This window comes from Azolla caroliniana, unplaced genomic scaffold, assembly GCF_043228905.1.
Source record: "Azolla caroliniana isolate FFs.n. ecotype wild unplaced genomic scaffold, voAzoCaro1.0.p SCAF_15, whole genome shotgun sequence".
In the NCBI taxonomy this organism is placed as follows: Eukaryota; Viridiplantae; Streptophyta; class Polypodiopsida; order Salviniales; family Salviniaceae; genus Azolla; species Azolla caroliniana.
Genome location: NW_028230450.1, coordinates 12685176 through 12702917, shown reverse-complemented (window position 1 = coordinate 12702917; position 17742 = coordinate 12685176). Strand labels below are relative to the sequence as shown.

The window sequence follows — 17742 nt, the reverse complement described above, 5'->3', positions numbered from 1 at the left end:
TACCTGGACATCAAACAAAAGTTTGGTGTGAAGCTACACCCCGGCCTACGACGTCAATGCCTTCATGAGGTCGGCATTGTGGTGGATGATAATGTTAAGTCGGATGGTCTTCGGAAATATGAGTCCTAGTTTCAACTTGCCTTTAGAGATGGAGAAGTATGGGACCTACAAGATCAAATCTTCTCAATGTGGGAGAATAAGGAGGTCAAGGGTCAACGACAAAAGAAATGTAAGGTAGACCCTCAGTTAGAATTAAAGTCACAAGCGGCCAAGAAAATCGATTTGACAATTGAAGAAGCGGCTGACGACATGAAGTTGTCTCTGTGGAGAGCGATGCAAGGTATTAAGGACGAGCAGCTTATTGTGTCTATTTTGTCAAGGGTGGTGGCGAAAGAATTAAGCCTTGAAGAAATGGTCACTGAGTTCAATAAGTAAGTCTTTCAAATAGTGATATTGAATTCAATATGGTGCAATTGAAAGTTCTAATCTCGTTTTCTAATTTCATAGTCATAAGATGTACATGAAGATCCAAGAAGTTATAATGAAATAACTTGGATGTATAACTTGGGAACAAGTGATCGAGGATTATCCTCTAACGTTTTCATACAAGGCATTATCCGAGTATTTTATTGAATTCAAGGATTGGGTTAGTATTGGTGTTTTTCATTAAGTTTTCCTCATATGTAGAGGGTGTGTAATAATACTTGATGTCTTATTGCTTCTATTAGAAATCGTGTTGTGGCAAGAAACAATGAGAAGTTAAGGATATACACGATTTCCCGACATCCTTCCTTGCACATCTCGAGAGAGCCAGAAAAGAAAAGGATCATTGCTTAGTCAAGGCGTACGAAATTGAGGAAGATGGCTCCTTCAAAAAATTTAGCCACAAAAAGGACATTACTAGAGATCGTTACCACAACGTGATTTGCGGCGATGTCGTTGACATGATCCAAAAAGTGCCAAATAAGGAATATACGCTAATGATTGTTGATATTCCATACGGATTTCGAATGGCAGGGTCATCATACGACGATGAACCTTTTAGGTTCAAACAATTAGAGAAGATGGTCAAGGATTTTGCTGAGCTAACGACTGCATCCTTGTGGAGGATAGTTGTCTTTCATAGTATTGAACAAGGGTACTCGGTAGCTCAAGCTTTCAAGAAGATTCTACAAGTGGAATGCGCGACCCTTCCACTTGTGAACGTGAATGTGTTGAACTATGATGCTTATTATGCATTCCACTCAATTCTACGTTTATTATTCGGTAGTAGAGCTAGGATAAGGTAATTACGATAAAAAACAACAAGAAAGAAACTGACTTTTTGTAATCGTATCTTCTTCATTATTATGTTGGCAATCAAAACTTAAATTGTAGTCTCAATTTAATCATTTGTTTCATCTAGGGGTTAAAGAGGTGGGAAATGCTTGATTATAATGTTTGCAATCAAAGGAGAAATTGCACTCTCAATTTAATCATTTGTTTCATTTGGGTTTGAAGAGGTGGGAAATGTAATTGAAGCTCAAACTCAGAGATTTTTGGATTTTGTTGAACTAGGATGCTTATTATGCATTCCACTGAATTCTTAGTTTATTATTCGGTAGTAGAGCTAGGATAAGGTAATTACAATAATAATGAAAAACAAGAAAGAAAGAGATTTTTTGTAATCGTGCCTTCTTCATTATTATGTTGGCAATCAAAGGAGAAATTGTAGTCTCAATTTAATCCTTTGTTTCATCTAGGGGTTAAAGAGTTGGGAAATGGTTGACTATTATGTTCGCAATCAAAGGAGAAATTGTAGTCTTAATTTAATCGTTTGTTTCATCTGGGGTTTGAAGAGGTGGGAAGTATTTTAAAATATATTTTAAACATAAAATACGCATTTTTTTAACTACACTTTCATGGTTTGAAGTTATTTACAATATTCTAGGACAAGAGAATGCAAACTGTGTAAAAGTACCTACCACAACTTTATGATGGTGAGAGAAAAGTTTATAATAGATAAAGACACTTGAACATCTCTTTATGCAAACTATAATGTGGACAGTCGTTGACTTCCTATTTGAGCTTCTCCAAATGTTTTCCTTGACATCTTCTTGTAGAATAAGTTAATATCATACACTAGGGCAGTCACATAGAAGGCCAGTAACCAACATCAAGCACTTTGAGATAGTTGTTTGGCATAGTAGACCCTCAAATAAAAATCTACCATTGATTGTGGAACTTGCTATTCAACTCATTATATCTGCACACAAACATGGAACAAACTTTAAAAGAATGCAACAAGGCCAACTCATAAGCTCAGCTCCTAAAATTTCTCCATTACAAAATATAGTACACAAGCCTAAATAAAGCCTTCACAAAAGTCTCATCTTAAAAAGAGTAGCATTCAAACTTATGCTGATGGAATGTTTTATAAACCCAAAATAAATATTGAAAAATTGCCTGCCATTCAAAAGAAATGGAGGACAAGTGTTAGACAATATGCCTAGGGTTATGCACATACGCACAGCAATCTCTTATGAAAAACAACTTTCAAGAGACTAGAGGAAATGTTGTTCCGGAAAGCAACAATATACTTTTAACATACAAAATTAAATACCTCACCTGGACATTTTAGCCAAGCTTAGTCAAAATTTTCCCACAATGTACAATCCAACAGAGAATCCCATAAAGATAACATGAAATACACTTGCACTCACACTTGTGCCGCAATAATTAATGAGTCGATTCCATTCATTGAGATACAATCCAACAAGCTACATATACCTCTACTATAACGCATACGAAAAATACCTTGCCGTGTATCTACAATGAACTAAAGAATATGTACAAGACCCAAACCAAGAATGATACAGGAAAAATACGTAACTTAGTAAAAAAAAAGGCAAACACTAAAAAATCCAATACGAACAATTCTGCAACAGCTCAACCAATTACAGCTATTGTACAGTGAACACTTCATCATCACTGTAATTTGGGTTTAGATATCTTAACATATGGCAACCCACAAAAATAATGTAACTCTGGATTCCAATTGAGCTGCTGAGCACGACAAAACTGCAAGTATGTGTTGGCAAAGAAAGCATCTAGCCCAATCAAGAAATGCCACCATGCATGCCCATGAGGGTTGACCGGCCATACTCGGATTTCATCACAGAAGGCCCAATCCAATAACCAACAACCGCACCCTAATACCATGGTGAACACATACATATGAGCCAACCGTTTAGCATGTACATCTGTTGTGTGAATGTAATATTTGTACATTCTGGGTAAACAAAGCAATCCCAAAAAGAAGTAATGAATTTGGTAGCTTAAAATGAACCGAATCTGGTAGTGGACGGCTGCAAAGATTGATGCATAAATGAAAAGCACAGTTGGCATAGTGCTTCGATAGTGCCAGTCAGGGGAGTAAAGGACATAGAAATACATCAGCATCAACCAGACCATCGGGGTTTCTTCGAATTGTTGAAGACTGCAATATACTGAATAATTAGTCTCCTCTCTTTCTTTCTCTCTCTCTGTCTCTCTCTTTCTCTCTCACTCAACAAAATAGTTAGTATGATGAGGAATGTCGTGATACAAGGAATGTATTTATACACACAAAAGCAAGAGCAACCTGCCAACGCCTCACGAGGAAAAAGAAGAGCTCATATTTAGCTATATTTGAAGCAACTGTGTATCACTTGTTACTAGGACGAGAATAAAAGAGCATCAAAAAGGTTTAATGAGTCAACCTATCACACAACTGACCTCACCTCAGGTGTGGCATGAATACACAAAAGCTATTATACGATATCCCCAAGCAGCCACCACCCACATGGCTATGGCTCAAGCCCCACACCCATGTGAATCAACCATTTTACTCAACAAAATGTAAGAAATGCCATTAATTAGTTACAATTTGGAAGGCCCAAGTTCATGTTAGATTGGCAGGTGAGCACTTTATCTGTGCCTGTGACAATTTATAATAGAGTTGTGTGTGAAGGTTTCCTTACTAGCTGGATAGAACATACCATTGTGCCAATCTTCAAGAGTGGAAACCCCATGGCACCAAACAATTATAGAAAATCATGTAGCAGAATCAAGTGTATGGGCAGAGTGAAATGGTTGTCCTTCACCTGCAGACGTTCAGAAGAGGTTCATGATGAGATATTAACCCTCCAAACCCTTATCGAGGGCAGATCCCATAATTAGACGAGATGCTTTGAATATTTTTGAAAATCCTTCAATACAGTGCCATGTGCTCAGATCATGCAGCAATTAGAAGCCCTTGGTTTTCCTATAGATATGCAATGGGGAATCTATGCACTGTATGAATCCTTGTCAGGAAAGATGCAGTCTCCCAATGGAATGCCGAAGGCTGTTTCTAGCAAAATTGGAGAAAAACAAGGATATCCACTAACACCCACCCTCTTTGGTCTCAATATAGATCAGGAATCACATTACATAAAGAGATTTAACAGTTCCAGAGCATGCAATAGCAAGTATAGCCATGCAAATATTACTATATACTGATGATATTGTGCTGAGCTGATCTCCAACACTCCGGAGGGACTACAAAGAAATTTAAACGCCTTAAAAGTATTTTGTATAGACAGGTTTGACGTAAACATGGATAAAACAAAAGATCAAAACCAGAATCTTCTTTGGAGAGGAAAAGATGATATACACACAATCCTCCTACACACCTACAAGTAACATTCACAAGGTATTTGATCTCCTTACAACAGGTTGCTTTTGTGCTGGACTTTCTTGAGGATATGCAGCCCACGGCGTTCTTGAGAGACAGTGCACATGTGCAGTTTGAAAAACCACGAACTAAATTTTGCCTATTTGATTCACTTGTCACACCAACTCTTCTCTATGGGGTAGAAACCTAGGGACCGAGTCATAACAAGACAAATACCTGGGAAGATTTAGAGAGACCTTTAATCTCAATGATTACCAGCATGATAAGGCGCAAAGCATAGGTGCCCCAATAATCATCACATCATTATATCGATCAGTAACAAATATTGAAGCGGCTTTGGAAACTCCCTAAATGAAGGTACTCAAGATCGAAGCTTATATATCAAAAGAGCTTGCAGAACCTGGAGATATTCATTGTCGGTATGCTGAAACGCAAGAATAGTCTGAGTCACATGGCATGGAGATAGAGGTAGGCAGATATGCACAAATATATCTAGAAGGAAGAATTTGCCAATTGTGCCATCAGGGAGTGGAATCTGAAGAACACAACATTTGTCATTGTACTAGTTTTTATGAAACAAGGGGGACATACCTAACAATCGAGAACAGTTCAGTTCGGTTTGAGTGTCAAAACCAAACCGGTTTGAAAATGAACCGTTTAAATATTAAAAAACTTGAACCAAACCAAACCAAACCACAAATGATTTAAACCAAATCATTACAAAAAATCTAAACTGTTAAACCATTAAGCTGTTAAAACCGCGATTTCGTGGTTTGGTTTTGGTTTTCAAGTTAGGTCAAAAATTCAATTTTTCAATTTTTCAATTTTTATTTTTTCAGAAATTTGAAGATTTTTCCTAAAATGTGAGAATTAGGCTTAAAAATGAAAAGGTTGTTTAAAAAAATATTAAAAAGAAAATCAACAAGCAACCCTAAACCATCAAAACGTTTAAACCATGGTTTCAACCCTTTAAACCGAATTGAACAATTTAAACCGTTAAGCCGTTATTTCGTGGTTCAGTTCAAACCAAACCATTGCCAATTGTTAGGCATACCAACGCCTCTTTAAGCAAGGCTTTGGCCCACTACATAGGGTAATGGAATATGAGGATCAACATTGCCTAGAGTATTTCTTGCTAGAACTCATTGAGACATGGAGAAAAGTTGCTGGAAGACAGCAATATAGCCACACAAGCTCATCAACAAAGAGCAATCTAGCCCCATCTCTCTTACTCATGCTGCAAGTCAAGCGAGGGCTACTAGATAAATGCGCTGCCAACAAAGACATTGCACATGGGTTACAATAGATTGGGCAATGGCAATTAGTAGTGCTTGTGGGCCCCAGCATTGGGGACAAAAATCTCACCACCCTTGTCATCAAAAGATAAAAAGGCCATTATATCTTGTCATTGCAGGTGCTTTCCTCGCTTCAGAGATATCTCCAATCTGGAATGGCCTATAGTAGAGATCTTTCAAAGACAAAATTACAATAATCTAACTTGAGAATCTTAAATGTATAGATGATGAGATTCTTTGGTCACATGTATAATGGAATCAAAGATAAGTGTATGGGCAGAAAAAAATGTTAAGAGAGCTTATGGACAAGCTGGCTTTCGAAAACACCATAGCATCATTGATCATCTTGTCACCCTTCGAGTATTAATGGAGGAAAGTAGCCTTAGAGGTAAGGTTTATATTGTTGCTTTGTAGACTTCAAGAAAGCTTTTGATATGGTACCTCGTGAGCATCTTTGGAGGCGAATGGAAGAACTTGAGGTGCCAAGTGAATATATGCTTGCAATTTCCCGAATTTATGAGAAGGTTATATGTTGTGTCTGTATAAGAGATAAACTTTCAGATTTTTTCAAAAGCACTATTGGTCATAAGCAAGGATGCCTACTCTCACCAACACTATTTGGTATATGCATTGATGAATTGGAAGAAATGGTTACCAATTTTGCAATGGAAGAATGTGTTGAAGAAGTTGTCATTGGGAATGTTGTGATTATGCTTTTGCTATATGCTGATGATGTAGTGCTTTTTGCAAATACTTTAGGAGATGCACAAAAGCTTCTGAAGGCATTGGAAAAAAATTGCATGCATACTAAATTAAGTGTCAATAGCTCTAAAACAAATATTATGTTTGTGAAGAGCCAAAAAAGAGATAAACCATGCATTATGTACAACAATGAGCCACTTGAATGTGTGGAAAGCTTCAAATATCTTGGCCTTGGAGTTCCTTCAAATCATAGATGGAATGAATGTGCTACACGCCGCTTAGAGGCAGGTAAGCGAGCATACTATGCATTTGAGAACACATGCAATCTTGGAGATATTAAGTGTTGGGTCCTCAAGAAATATCTTGTTCTTCTCTATAGGGTGGAAGTATTGGGTGGTAGCATCCCTAAATCTATGTGGAAAGAGTTTGACAATGTCCAAAAACATTTTCTTACAAAGTTTCTACAAGTTAAGAAACAAACGCCCTACACCCTCCTCCTCCTTAAGACGGGATCGCTTCCCATTGAGATCATGGCCATGGAAAGGGTTGTTGAATACATGCTTAAGGTTCGAAAAAGTCCCTCACATCGACTTCTTAGAATTGCATGGGAAGCAAGCAAAAAGATCCAAAAGATGCATAAAAGCAAAATTTTGTGTTCCGGTTGGATACAAGATATAGAAAAATGGTTTGGTAGATGGGATGCGAGACACTTGCTTCATGATGCATCATTAGATTCCTCTGTAAACGAGACCTTTTTGGAACGTCAATGTATAATGACATGGGACAAATGTGGAGGCTCACACTTCACACATTATACTACTCATGTTGCACCTAACTACAAAACCATATTCTTTGCGGAACGGGGAAATCATACACATCGATACATGTTAGAGCCCATACAGTTATCTACCATTCAAACCATTGCTTCCATGCAACTTAGCTCACATGCATTGCGATGTGAGACAGGGCGTTGGAGCACAAGTGATGAGAGTGGTCAGCTATGGACACTTTGCCCTAAACAAGTTCACGAGTCTAGGTATCACACTTTGATACAATGCTCTGCCTTTGATCATATTCGACCATGCTTTCCGCATCTCTTCGACCGAGCCTAATCCTTGCATGAATTCCTCTCCCAACCACAGTGTGCACTCTCGATTGCAACATTCATTGGTAAAGTTCTTGAACATGGAGAGTCACTACTCACTTTGACACGTATCACGTGAAAAGTAATATTTTTGGTCTCATAGGTCATATTTAACCTCCAGAGACGATAATATTCTCTTGGTAGAAACACACCAAAGCCCAAATAGAGGACTCCCACGAGTTGAAGGATTTCATTGGGAGTCCACTTTTAGACAAACCTCACGTCGATGCACTACCAGGGGATCTGGAGGTGTGGGTGAAAGAGAGCTACATAATAGGATAGAAATATTGAGGATAGGCCCAGAAGCTCGTTTTATGTGGGTGAAAGTCTCCACAAGCAAGGACAAGGCAATATTTTTCGCCATTTGTTACTTTCCCCCAAAAGGATCTCACTATAATCTAGCTGGCGAGGCGAGATTAGTTGATGAAGGAGTGCCACATGGGCCTTCCCCATATGAACCTCTATCGGATGACATAATCCGATATTCTTCCCAAGGAGAAGTATTCCTCGTAGGAGACTTCAATGCGAGAACCCAATCCCGACAATGCACAGTATTTCAAATGAATGGAAACCTAGAAATGGTAAATGTCGATCCTTTAGACATAGGCACCACACGTAGATCAAAGGATCAAGGTGCGGACGCCACGAGCTTTGGCCATCATTTTGCTCGAACTTGGCAATCAGCACCGGATGGTCATATATAATGGTTTAGCCAAGTGGCCAGGCTCGGAAGAGCTCAGATGTTTCCCACATGGAGGAGGGGAAAGCACAATTGATTATCTAATAGGACGCCCTGAAGCTACCCACATGTTTAACTCCTTACGGGTGGCCCCATGCCCTATTGACGCGGATCATAGTTTCTTATACTTCGAGCTAAAATGCAATATCTCTAACATCACAAAATATAGTCAACCACGCCATCACACCACAATACATTTCACACATGAGCTCTCTGACATATACTCTCGACATGTTCAAGCCCATCTCTCCTCCCTTGATCCCTCCCTACTTTAGAGAGCCTTAGTACGAAACTCACACACATCCTTCATTCCGCAGTAGTTAGCAATTTCCCATATACGAAACACTCCAATCAAGGTAGATTAGGATCTATGCCTTGGAGAGCGTTTGTTTGATAGGCTTAAAAGCTTGAGGATACCAAATGACATGGTTTGGGCCATCTACGCACTATATGAACAAGTGTCCAGGTGTGTTTGATGCCCATATGGCCTATCCAATTGTTTCACTAGTACTATTGGTGTAAAACAAGGTTTGCCCCCTATCTCTGACTCTTTTTGGGATCTACATTGATGAGATCACAGATTTTATTGCTCGTAAGGGAGGCAATGTAGTCCCTGGGATATGCAAGTTCGTATCTTGCTCTATGCAAACGACATAATTTTGCTCTCTGAATTCGAACATGACCTACAAAGGCACCTTAATGCCTTAGATGACCTCTACGCACAACGAGGATTGGCAGTGAATCTAAGGAAAACTAATCTTCCACACATCGGCCCAAGTTAGAACTAAGTGTCACCTAACTATCTCCCATATCCCAGTTGAGGTGGTTGGATCATATGTCTATCTCGAAGTCACTTTCAATGGCCGCTAAGGTAAATTTTCGATGACACAAGCATGCATCAGTGGTTTGGGCTCCAAACTACCGTCTTTCATGTGGACGCAATTAGAGAGACCATTGGTGATAATGTTATCACGCCAACTCCAAAGCAAATCGACAATACCACATTACATTATTAGGGCTGAGTTCACTTTACCCCCAATGTTAGTAGAGGCACTTTTTCAACTTGTAGTCTTTATCCACAAAATACATAGCCAACCACATGATAGAATATCCTATCAAACCTTTAAGGCCTCTCTATCATTGTATAGAGTCCGGCTATACTAGCTCATGGTATGGCATGATGGTGAGTTGGCTTCTTGCGAACGGTCTAGACATTAATAACCTCCCTCTCCTTAGGTACAACCACACGATTGATAACACTTTCATCTCTCATGAGGACCGCAATAAAGTAATACGCCAAGAAATATGGCAAATTTACACTCGGTATAAATGGATCACCCCACTAGAGTCACTCCCATCTAAAATGTTGTACTATACGAAACACTTTATGCACTTCTCTAAGTTAGGTTTTATTACGCGGCCAAAATATCTAGATGTATTCTTACCACATGCACTAAGGGTTGCCATTGGACAACTTAGGATATCATCTCGCTAACTTGAGATTGAGAATGGTCGTACTAATGGAGTCCCTAGGGAGGAAAGGATATGTAGGTTATGCCATATAGAGATAGAGGATGAGTACCACTTTACATGCAAGTGTCCCACCTATGCCGGGATAAGGGCAAAATATCAAGACATACTTGGTTCCTCTCCTACCCTCCCCAAACTATTAGATACTCTAGATATAAAGAAATTAGGCAGATACAACCTAGAGCTAAAACAACACAGAGAGAATAAGTTACAAAATGCTGACAATAATGTTGCTAATGTTCACCAACATGTAAGAAATGAAGTTTTTCAAGAACAGGGGGAGACAACGAATGTCGACACGCCTACACCACTCGGCCTTTTCCTTGATGAAGCAAAAAACCAACGAAGAACGAGACGCCCTCGGATGCCGGGTTTCAAAGCAACTCGACGTGGTGTAGAAGCAATAAAGAAAATAAGGGAACATGAGCTACACCGCATAGAAGCCATGGCTGGGGCACTCTATACACTGAGACCATGGGTCTCACCCACACCAAAACCCTTTGACCTCCCACTTCTTTTGAAGAGGCTTGGGTGGAAATGAAATTAGGCTTAGTGCAAAGTCACTTCCCTTTATCGAGTATACCATATTTTGTACACTAATATAACTCTTTTAGTTTAAGTTCTATTTTTACTTTATTTTATTTTAATTCTAATGATTGGATAAATACCCATTTTGTTGTAAACCAACTATCTCATGGGCCAATTTTGACCTTAAGAAGACGTTAATATATCTTTCTTTCTTTTCTCTCTCTCTCTCTCTGTTAGTGTCTTTTATTAAATCAGAGAGAGATACCATTGCCTCTTTAAACAAGGCTTTGGCCTAGGACTTTTCTTGCTAGAACTCAAGAGACATAGGGAAAAGTTGTTGAAGGACAATAATACAGCCAGACAAGGTCATCCACAAAGAACAATCACAACTTTCTTTAGCCCCATCACTCCTAATGCTACAAGTCAATCAAGGGATACACAAATGAGCTCCCAACCAGGACATAACAAAGGGGTTACAATAGATCGGGCAATAGCAATTTGTCGTGCATGTAGGCCCTAGCCCCACTACAACCTCAGCACCCTCGTGATTGACAAATAAAGGCCATTATCTCCCACCATCGCAGGTGCTTCCTTTGCTTTGGAGACCTCTCCATTCTGGATAGAGATGTGCTAGAGATCTTTCAAAGACAAAAGTTATAATATATCTAACTTGAGAATCTCAGATGTGTCGAAAACCAGATTCCCTCGTCTCTTTTTATCTTATTTACTTTTATATTTATTTTATTTTGATTCATTGTTCTCAAAGACGCAACAACACTTAAGATGTAATCTCTTGTTCAGTCTTATAGGCCATTTTGACCTCTTAAAAGACGTTAATCCCTCCCGCTCCCTCCCACCAAAGCTGAACCTTCTAAATCCTCTAAAAAAAGAAAAAACAAATTGTTTGGTAATTCTCTGAACTGATCCAAACTTATATGTATGTATGTGATCATTGAGGATAGTTCCAAATACTCATGATTCGCATAGATAGAAATATACTCGAGATTGAGATTATTTCTAGATGTACAAGTCAATCACCCCCACCAAGCTGAACCTTCTAAATCCTCTAAAAAAAGAAAAAACTAAATGTTTGGTAATTCTCTGAACTAATCCAAACTTATCTCTATATATGTGATCATTGAGGATACATTACTAGAGGCACTAAGGATGAAGCGGCCAAGATGCTAAAATATCAAATTTGGAATATTACATTGCAAATATTAACCCCCAATACAACAAAAAAATGCCAAGACGTATCCAATCGCATCGCACTCACTCACATAAGTTAGGTGTCGAGATAGCATCATGGAATCATCACACAAACATGAAGATATGCAAGGCATGCAATGAAAACCTAGTGGTTGGACGTATCTCATTTACTTATTGCATGCTCGGTGTATAAGGTAATTCAAGAGAAATATGATGACTTATTAGACGGGCATGATAATGTGATATCATTCTCAAAATTCCACCAAGGGTGAGCACATATTTGTGTGCATTATTTTCACATCGGGAGTTTTTGCTATAGAGTAGTCACCCCCCTACAAGTTGATATGTTGATTTGGTCCCATACATCAAAATTGGCTTCATCATGGACGATAAAACATCAATTCTATTGTATTCTCTCTCCTCTGCAATGTAGAACCATATCTAAACAAGAACTCTCTCTCTCTACACATAGCTTGGTGAACCAAGCAAAGGCGCAAAAACAAAATAAGATGGTGTATGTATATCTTTGTAGATTTCTGCCTCATCCCTAATATCGATCAAGGGAATGGCTCCTAAGACTCAATGCACCTAGTATCCTCTCCAACTTGATCAAAATGGCTCATATGCACCTCGTATTATCTTTACATGGATTTTTTTTGTGAATATTTCAATGGCTTGTATTATCACCAAAACAAGTTTGAAACATGTTTTAGAGCCTAGCAGACTTCACCTGTTCCAAATGTTCTGATATATTCTCTTAAAACAAATTTTATTGCTATTATGACGCACATATGTCTACAGGACTTCAGGAAGACCAGATCACCAAAAGATGCATGCATAGAAGCCCCACTACTGAATCCCTGAAGATAAGAAAGAATGGTTGAGGTAATAGAATGGCGGGTGTCTTTGACGATCAGGTTTTGCCACTTAGAGCCAATACTGAATCATGTTGATGCAGCTCAAAGAGTAGGTGAAGGGAAGACAAAATGTAGTGATACTTGCAATGAGATGGGTGTAGAAATAGTGGAAAACTAAAGTTAAGAAACCAATACCATGTATCCTGCTCAATGGGAGAGATTTGTGCCAAATGAGGCACGATCTTGGCTTATACATCTGAAACAATCTCTATATTGTACAAATATCCAATACATCCATACTGCCTAGACAAACCATTAACCATTCACACACTAAACATGGTAATTGCATTGATTCATTCTGAATAGTTCATAAGTGGATTTATAGCAGAATAAATTAAATTGTCAAGCAATGACACCGCACCGCACCTAACATCGAGCAGAATGTCTGGAGGAGGTTTAGCTTTACAAAAAATCCAGGGCAATGAGGCACACCTGTAACATGATCTGAAAGCGGGGTTTGGTAAACAAGAGAAGGGATACTACAGACTTCTGAAAACAAAGCATGCAATCCCTAAGAAAATCCAGGTCAGTGACACCTGTCACATGATCTGGTAGGGGGGTATGGAAAACAAGAGAAAGGATACTACTACAGATTTCTGATAAAAACATGCAGTCCCCAAAGAAAATCCAAGAAAAATAGAGCCGTCACAGAGGAACCATAATTCAGGAACTAGGTCATTATCCAAGGATTTTCATACTATTAATAGCTGTCCCTTTTGATAGATATAAAAGCCTCTCTTCTGTATTACGTCATTCCAGCTGATATGCCACGATCCCTAAATGGTGGAAACATCATTCAACCACATCTTGATCATGCCACCTCACTGATCATACATGAAGCATACAAAGCATTGACACAAATGACAACATGAGAGGGTGGAATATCCCAATTGATGCACATTCAACGACCTCTACACTCAACACCTCCCACTATGCAGATACTTCACACCCTTCAAGGCTGATGAAAGGAATAACTATTGTGAAAAGTCCTATGGCCAACCTATGTGAACTCTACATACAAGAGAATTTCTTCTTCGTATACTGAGCCAGATTCGCAGCATAAAATATGGAAACCACATCTCCTATAGTGCAAGAAAGGCAATCAGCTAATTCAAAAGTTTCCTCTAACCAGCTCAAGGAAAAAACCTGAGAGACAGCAGCAGACATAATTTACAAGTTATGTTAAGGAAGTCTTGTGAGCAAGTCTCAAGGAATACTTCATGTGCAGATGCACAGCCCATATGCACATTAGAAAGTAGTTTACAGTCCTTGTCAAGTACATCCTACAACAAATGGAAAATTCTGACCTACTTCCCTTTGGGAACATGGAATAAACCCTTCTATTATATTTTCAGTATGGATAACCAGACGCTATTCATACTAGTGATCATGATTTGTCTATAGATAGATTTCAGCATCTAACAGACATAATTATTTCTCTCTTTTTCTTCATTATTCGCAGTAGCCATATTGCTTCAGATTAGTAATGCATTACACTTTGTTTAGTAGTCTGATTCAGTGGAAGAAGTCAATACAGCAGTTTGTTTCTAACTCAGCCAACAAGGATCTACCACCAAAAATGTAACAATACCATGAAATTGATGTTCTAATATCCATTATTGAACTGCACAATAACCATACACTTCATTGCTGATTAAGTATTAGCGTGTCTTTGTGACTTAACTGTTTAACTGCTTCAGAATCTTTAGTACCTTGGTATCCACTTGCATGTATCACAAATCAGCCATCATCAGCTGCATTGTCTGTTATGATCGGTTTCCACAGTTCATTTTCTCTCTTTAATCCTTAGAAGCATCTGCATTGGCAAGTGGTTTGAAATAATGCCACGAATTATTGAGTCTCTAAAGGATATAGTAAGGATATCATTTTCTACGCACCTACTCTAGATGTTTACAACTAGGAGAACTGCCAAAGTTCATAGATTTCATATGCAAATCGTCTAGCATACTTTCACATTATTTAGAGAAGCCAGTTCTGTGTATTCAATAATGTCTTTCTTTCTCCCAATTAAGAAATAATATCCATATTTCAGCTCAAGCTCTCAAAATTTTGGCTTCATACACAACATTTCCTTCAATTAAAAAACGTCATCAAGCATATAATATAATGGTTTCTAAAGATAGCCATGTGCCAATGCTATTATCCGTGGAAACCACAAGACAAAGTCAGGATGTAACTGTTTTCACTGGATCCCTTTCTCTGATATCTGATGTTTTGGAGCTTTCCTATCCCCCACTAACATGTAATGACACATGCATTTGGAAGGGTTTGCATGAATATAGACAAGTAACTACTTGATACATATTGTGAAGCAGATGCCATGGAATCAGTAGTAAAATCATCTATGCCCAAGTCTCAAGAACCTATAATAGTTTCAAAAAGATATGGTATGTGTTTTTTTTAAAAAGGAAACTAAGTGAAGCTCATAAAATAAAACGAATCTTTCTATTTTGAAATTGAGTTCCCAAACCAGCACCATGTATGTTTATTCTGTATTAATGGACTCTGAGCACTACAGGTGAGAAATTAATCATTTTTATAATTCCAAGATTTCACAATTTTGTTTCAAGAGTTTGATCTATCATACAGAAAAACCTTCTGCAGAGAGGGACCAATTGCCAGGTAGAGTAAGTGAGCACTCATGCTCATGATCTGAGGACTGCAGATTCAAACCTGATAGATTATATCTAGAACCCTTCGGAAGTTATGCTTCCATTTTTCCATGAATCAGTGCTAAAGAGTCAAGACAGAATGCAACTTGGACTAATGTCCACAGAACTCATGGGTTAACTTGCTCTGAAATAAGGACTTTTGGCTTTTTGACCATCTAACTTGGAACCCTTTGGAGGTTATGCTCTCAGTTTTTCCATGAATCAGTGTGCCAAAGAACTAAGACAGAATGCAACTTGGACTAATGCTCATTGAATTCACGGGTAAACATGCTCTGCAATGAGGACTTTTCACTTTTCAACTATCAAACTTGAACATCAAATGGTGGTTCCTTTTAAGCATATATCACCATCAATTACTGGCAGCATTCCAGGTTTCCATTTATTAGAGTGTTTCTTCTTTTAGTTTTCAACAAACAGTTTAAGAAAAATGCCTATAGGGCATATTCACAAGGTTACGTAAGAAACACATTCAAGGAAAGAAATACCATCTCTGCAAGCTTTACTTCATGTATTCAATACACTAATGACTACTAACACACCCATATGAAGCCAAATGTTATGTTGAAATACCAATAATGATATAAAATGAATTTGTATTTTCTATTTCTAAACTCATATTGACTCCTAAATATTTTTCAATCTCAATAAGGAAATTATTTTAAACATCATCTAGATATTACAAAAAAGTGGGTATTTCAAGAGTTAATTACTTACGCATGGTACAATGTGCCATGGAAGAGCATACTGCCCAAACCCACCACCATAGTTGCAAGATTTAGGATGCTGAATCTCTTTTCAAAGCTCTGCCTTAGTGAGTTGATCAAGCCTAGCGTACCCAAGAGCAAAAATGGCACATTCGAGATTGTATTGTAAAACTCTGCTATATAAGAAGATACCACATAGTGCATCTCACAAGTTGTGCTCAAAGTAGTGGGTCCCCAATAGCCATTAACATCAAGTGAATCAGCCATTGCTCCACGTCTGCAATATGATGCAGAGTACAACACTCTATTCACATTCGAATATTCATATTGCTACCTAAACACACAAAATATTTAGATGAAAATCATCCAATGCATTAGAGTTTCTCTCTCCCTCCCTCCCTCCCCCTCCCAGATTCAAAATTAAATGAGTTTAAATTTATGAAACTTAAAATCGACCCATCAAGATCTTTGGAGGTTAAGTAAGAGCAAACAATTGCAAGGTGGGTAAACAATACTGTGAGGGGACCTAAACAACCAAGAGTAAATAACCATAGAGTTCATAACTCCTAGGACACTATGAGGACAAGTGAACCATTTCAATAATCACAATCTTCTCTGAGCATCGGTCACCGTGAAACAAGTTTCAGCACTTGGAATGGCTCAAATACCTCAGGCGTTCCAGTGTGCAGGGGGGCACCAAATCTTCAATAAGGATGTAAATTAATATTTGTTTATCGTGCCATAACTTCAGGAAAATAATAGCCAGCCAATATGCCATATCATTATGTCTTTTAATGTTTAACATGAAGGGAATGTGGGATGGAAGTGGAAATGCCTTTTCTTTATTCCTCACTAGTTCTTCCTCCTCTATTGTATAACGTAAGCCATCACTATCAGCTCCTATGCTTAGAATATCCCCTAAGCTTCTCCCCAGTCATAGCCCTAACTCTAACTACAGATGCAACCTTCTTTTTACTGTGCTGGTATAGAATCAACCTTACCTTCTAAATTATGTTTCCATTGATTCTACTCAAATAATATATTTACTTTATTATATAACCTAGATGTTTCAGTGGGCAGCCGAAGCATCCTTCATCTAGCAATTCAAGATTTAATCTTAATCTTTACATAGTTCAATCTGTTTCTAAGTTATAAAGAAGTTTATGTTTGGCTTGTCCATGTAGACAATTCAAGATTTAATATCAATTGTTGCACAATTCAATCACCTTCAAGTTACAAAAACAATGTAAACAATTCAAGATTTGTTTCAATGTTATACATTACTTAAATCAAATGAACTCAATTTTTATAAATATTCTTTCAATCATTTTTAAGAAACAACTCATCATAGAGTTTCCTTTAAGATGCTAGTAATATTAATATCCTTTTTGACGAAATAAATGTACAAAATCATTAACATGGAGGAGTGATATTCAGAGAGAAATTAAAGCACTAACAGTGAGTAACTCCATGGCCACTATGAGGAGAAAATCTCTTTGCATAATTTAGATGCAATGAATGCTGCAACATAATCTCAATTTAAATCTTGGAAACACATGTTTTTGATTGAGTGTCCGCTGCCTGC

At 38.1% G+C, this 17742-nt stretch overlaps 1 protein-coding gene across 2 annotated transcripts; it reads right to left on the bottom strand.

Annotated features, from left to right (window-relative positions):
- Positions 1 to 2190: 2190 nt before the first annotated feature.
- On the bottom strand, positions 2191 to 16520 carry ATCES1 (Alkaline phytoceramidase (aPHC)). Of its 2 annotated transcripts, none has more exons than XM_087331318.1 (2): positions 16168 to 16520; positions 2191 to 2245 (listed from the first exon to the last, which is right to left on the bottom strand). In XM_087331318.1, exons 1-2 carry the CDS (start codon positions 16422 to 16424, stop codon positions 2206 to 2208), a joined length of 297 nt encoding a protein of 98 aa, XP_087187444.1. In that variant the 5' UTR covers positions 16425 to 16520; the 3' UTR covers positions 2191 to 2205. The 2 variants fall into 2 exon arrangements, with proteins under 2 accessions (XP_087187444.1, XP_087187443.1); XM_087331317.1 differs by lacking the exon at positions 2191 to 2245 and adding an exon at positions 2851 to 3478 and having other exon boundaries at positions 16168 to 16516.
- Between the last annotated feature and the right edge of the window lie 1222 nt (positions 16521 to 17742).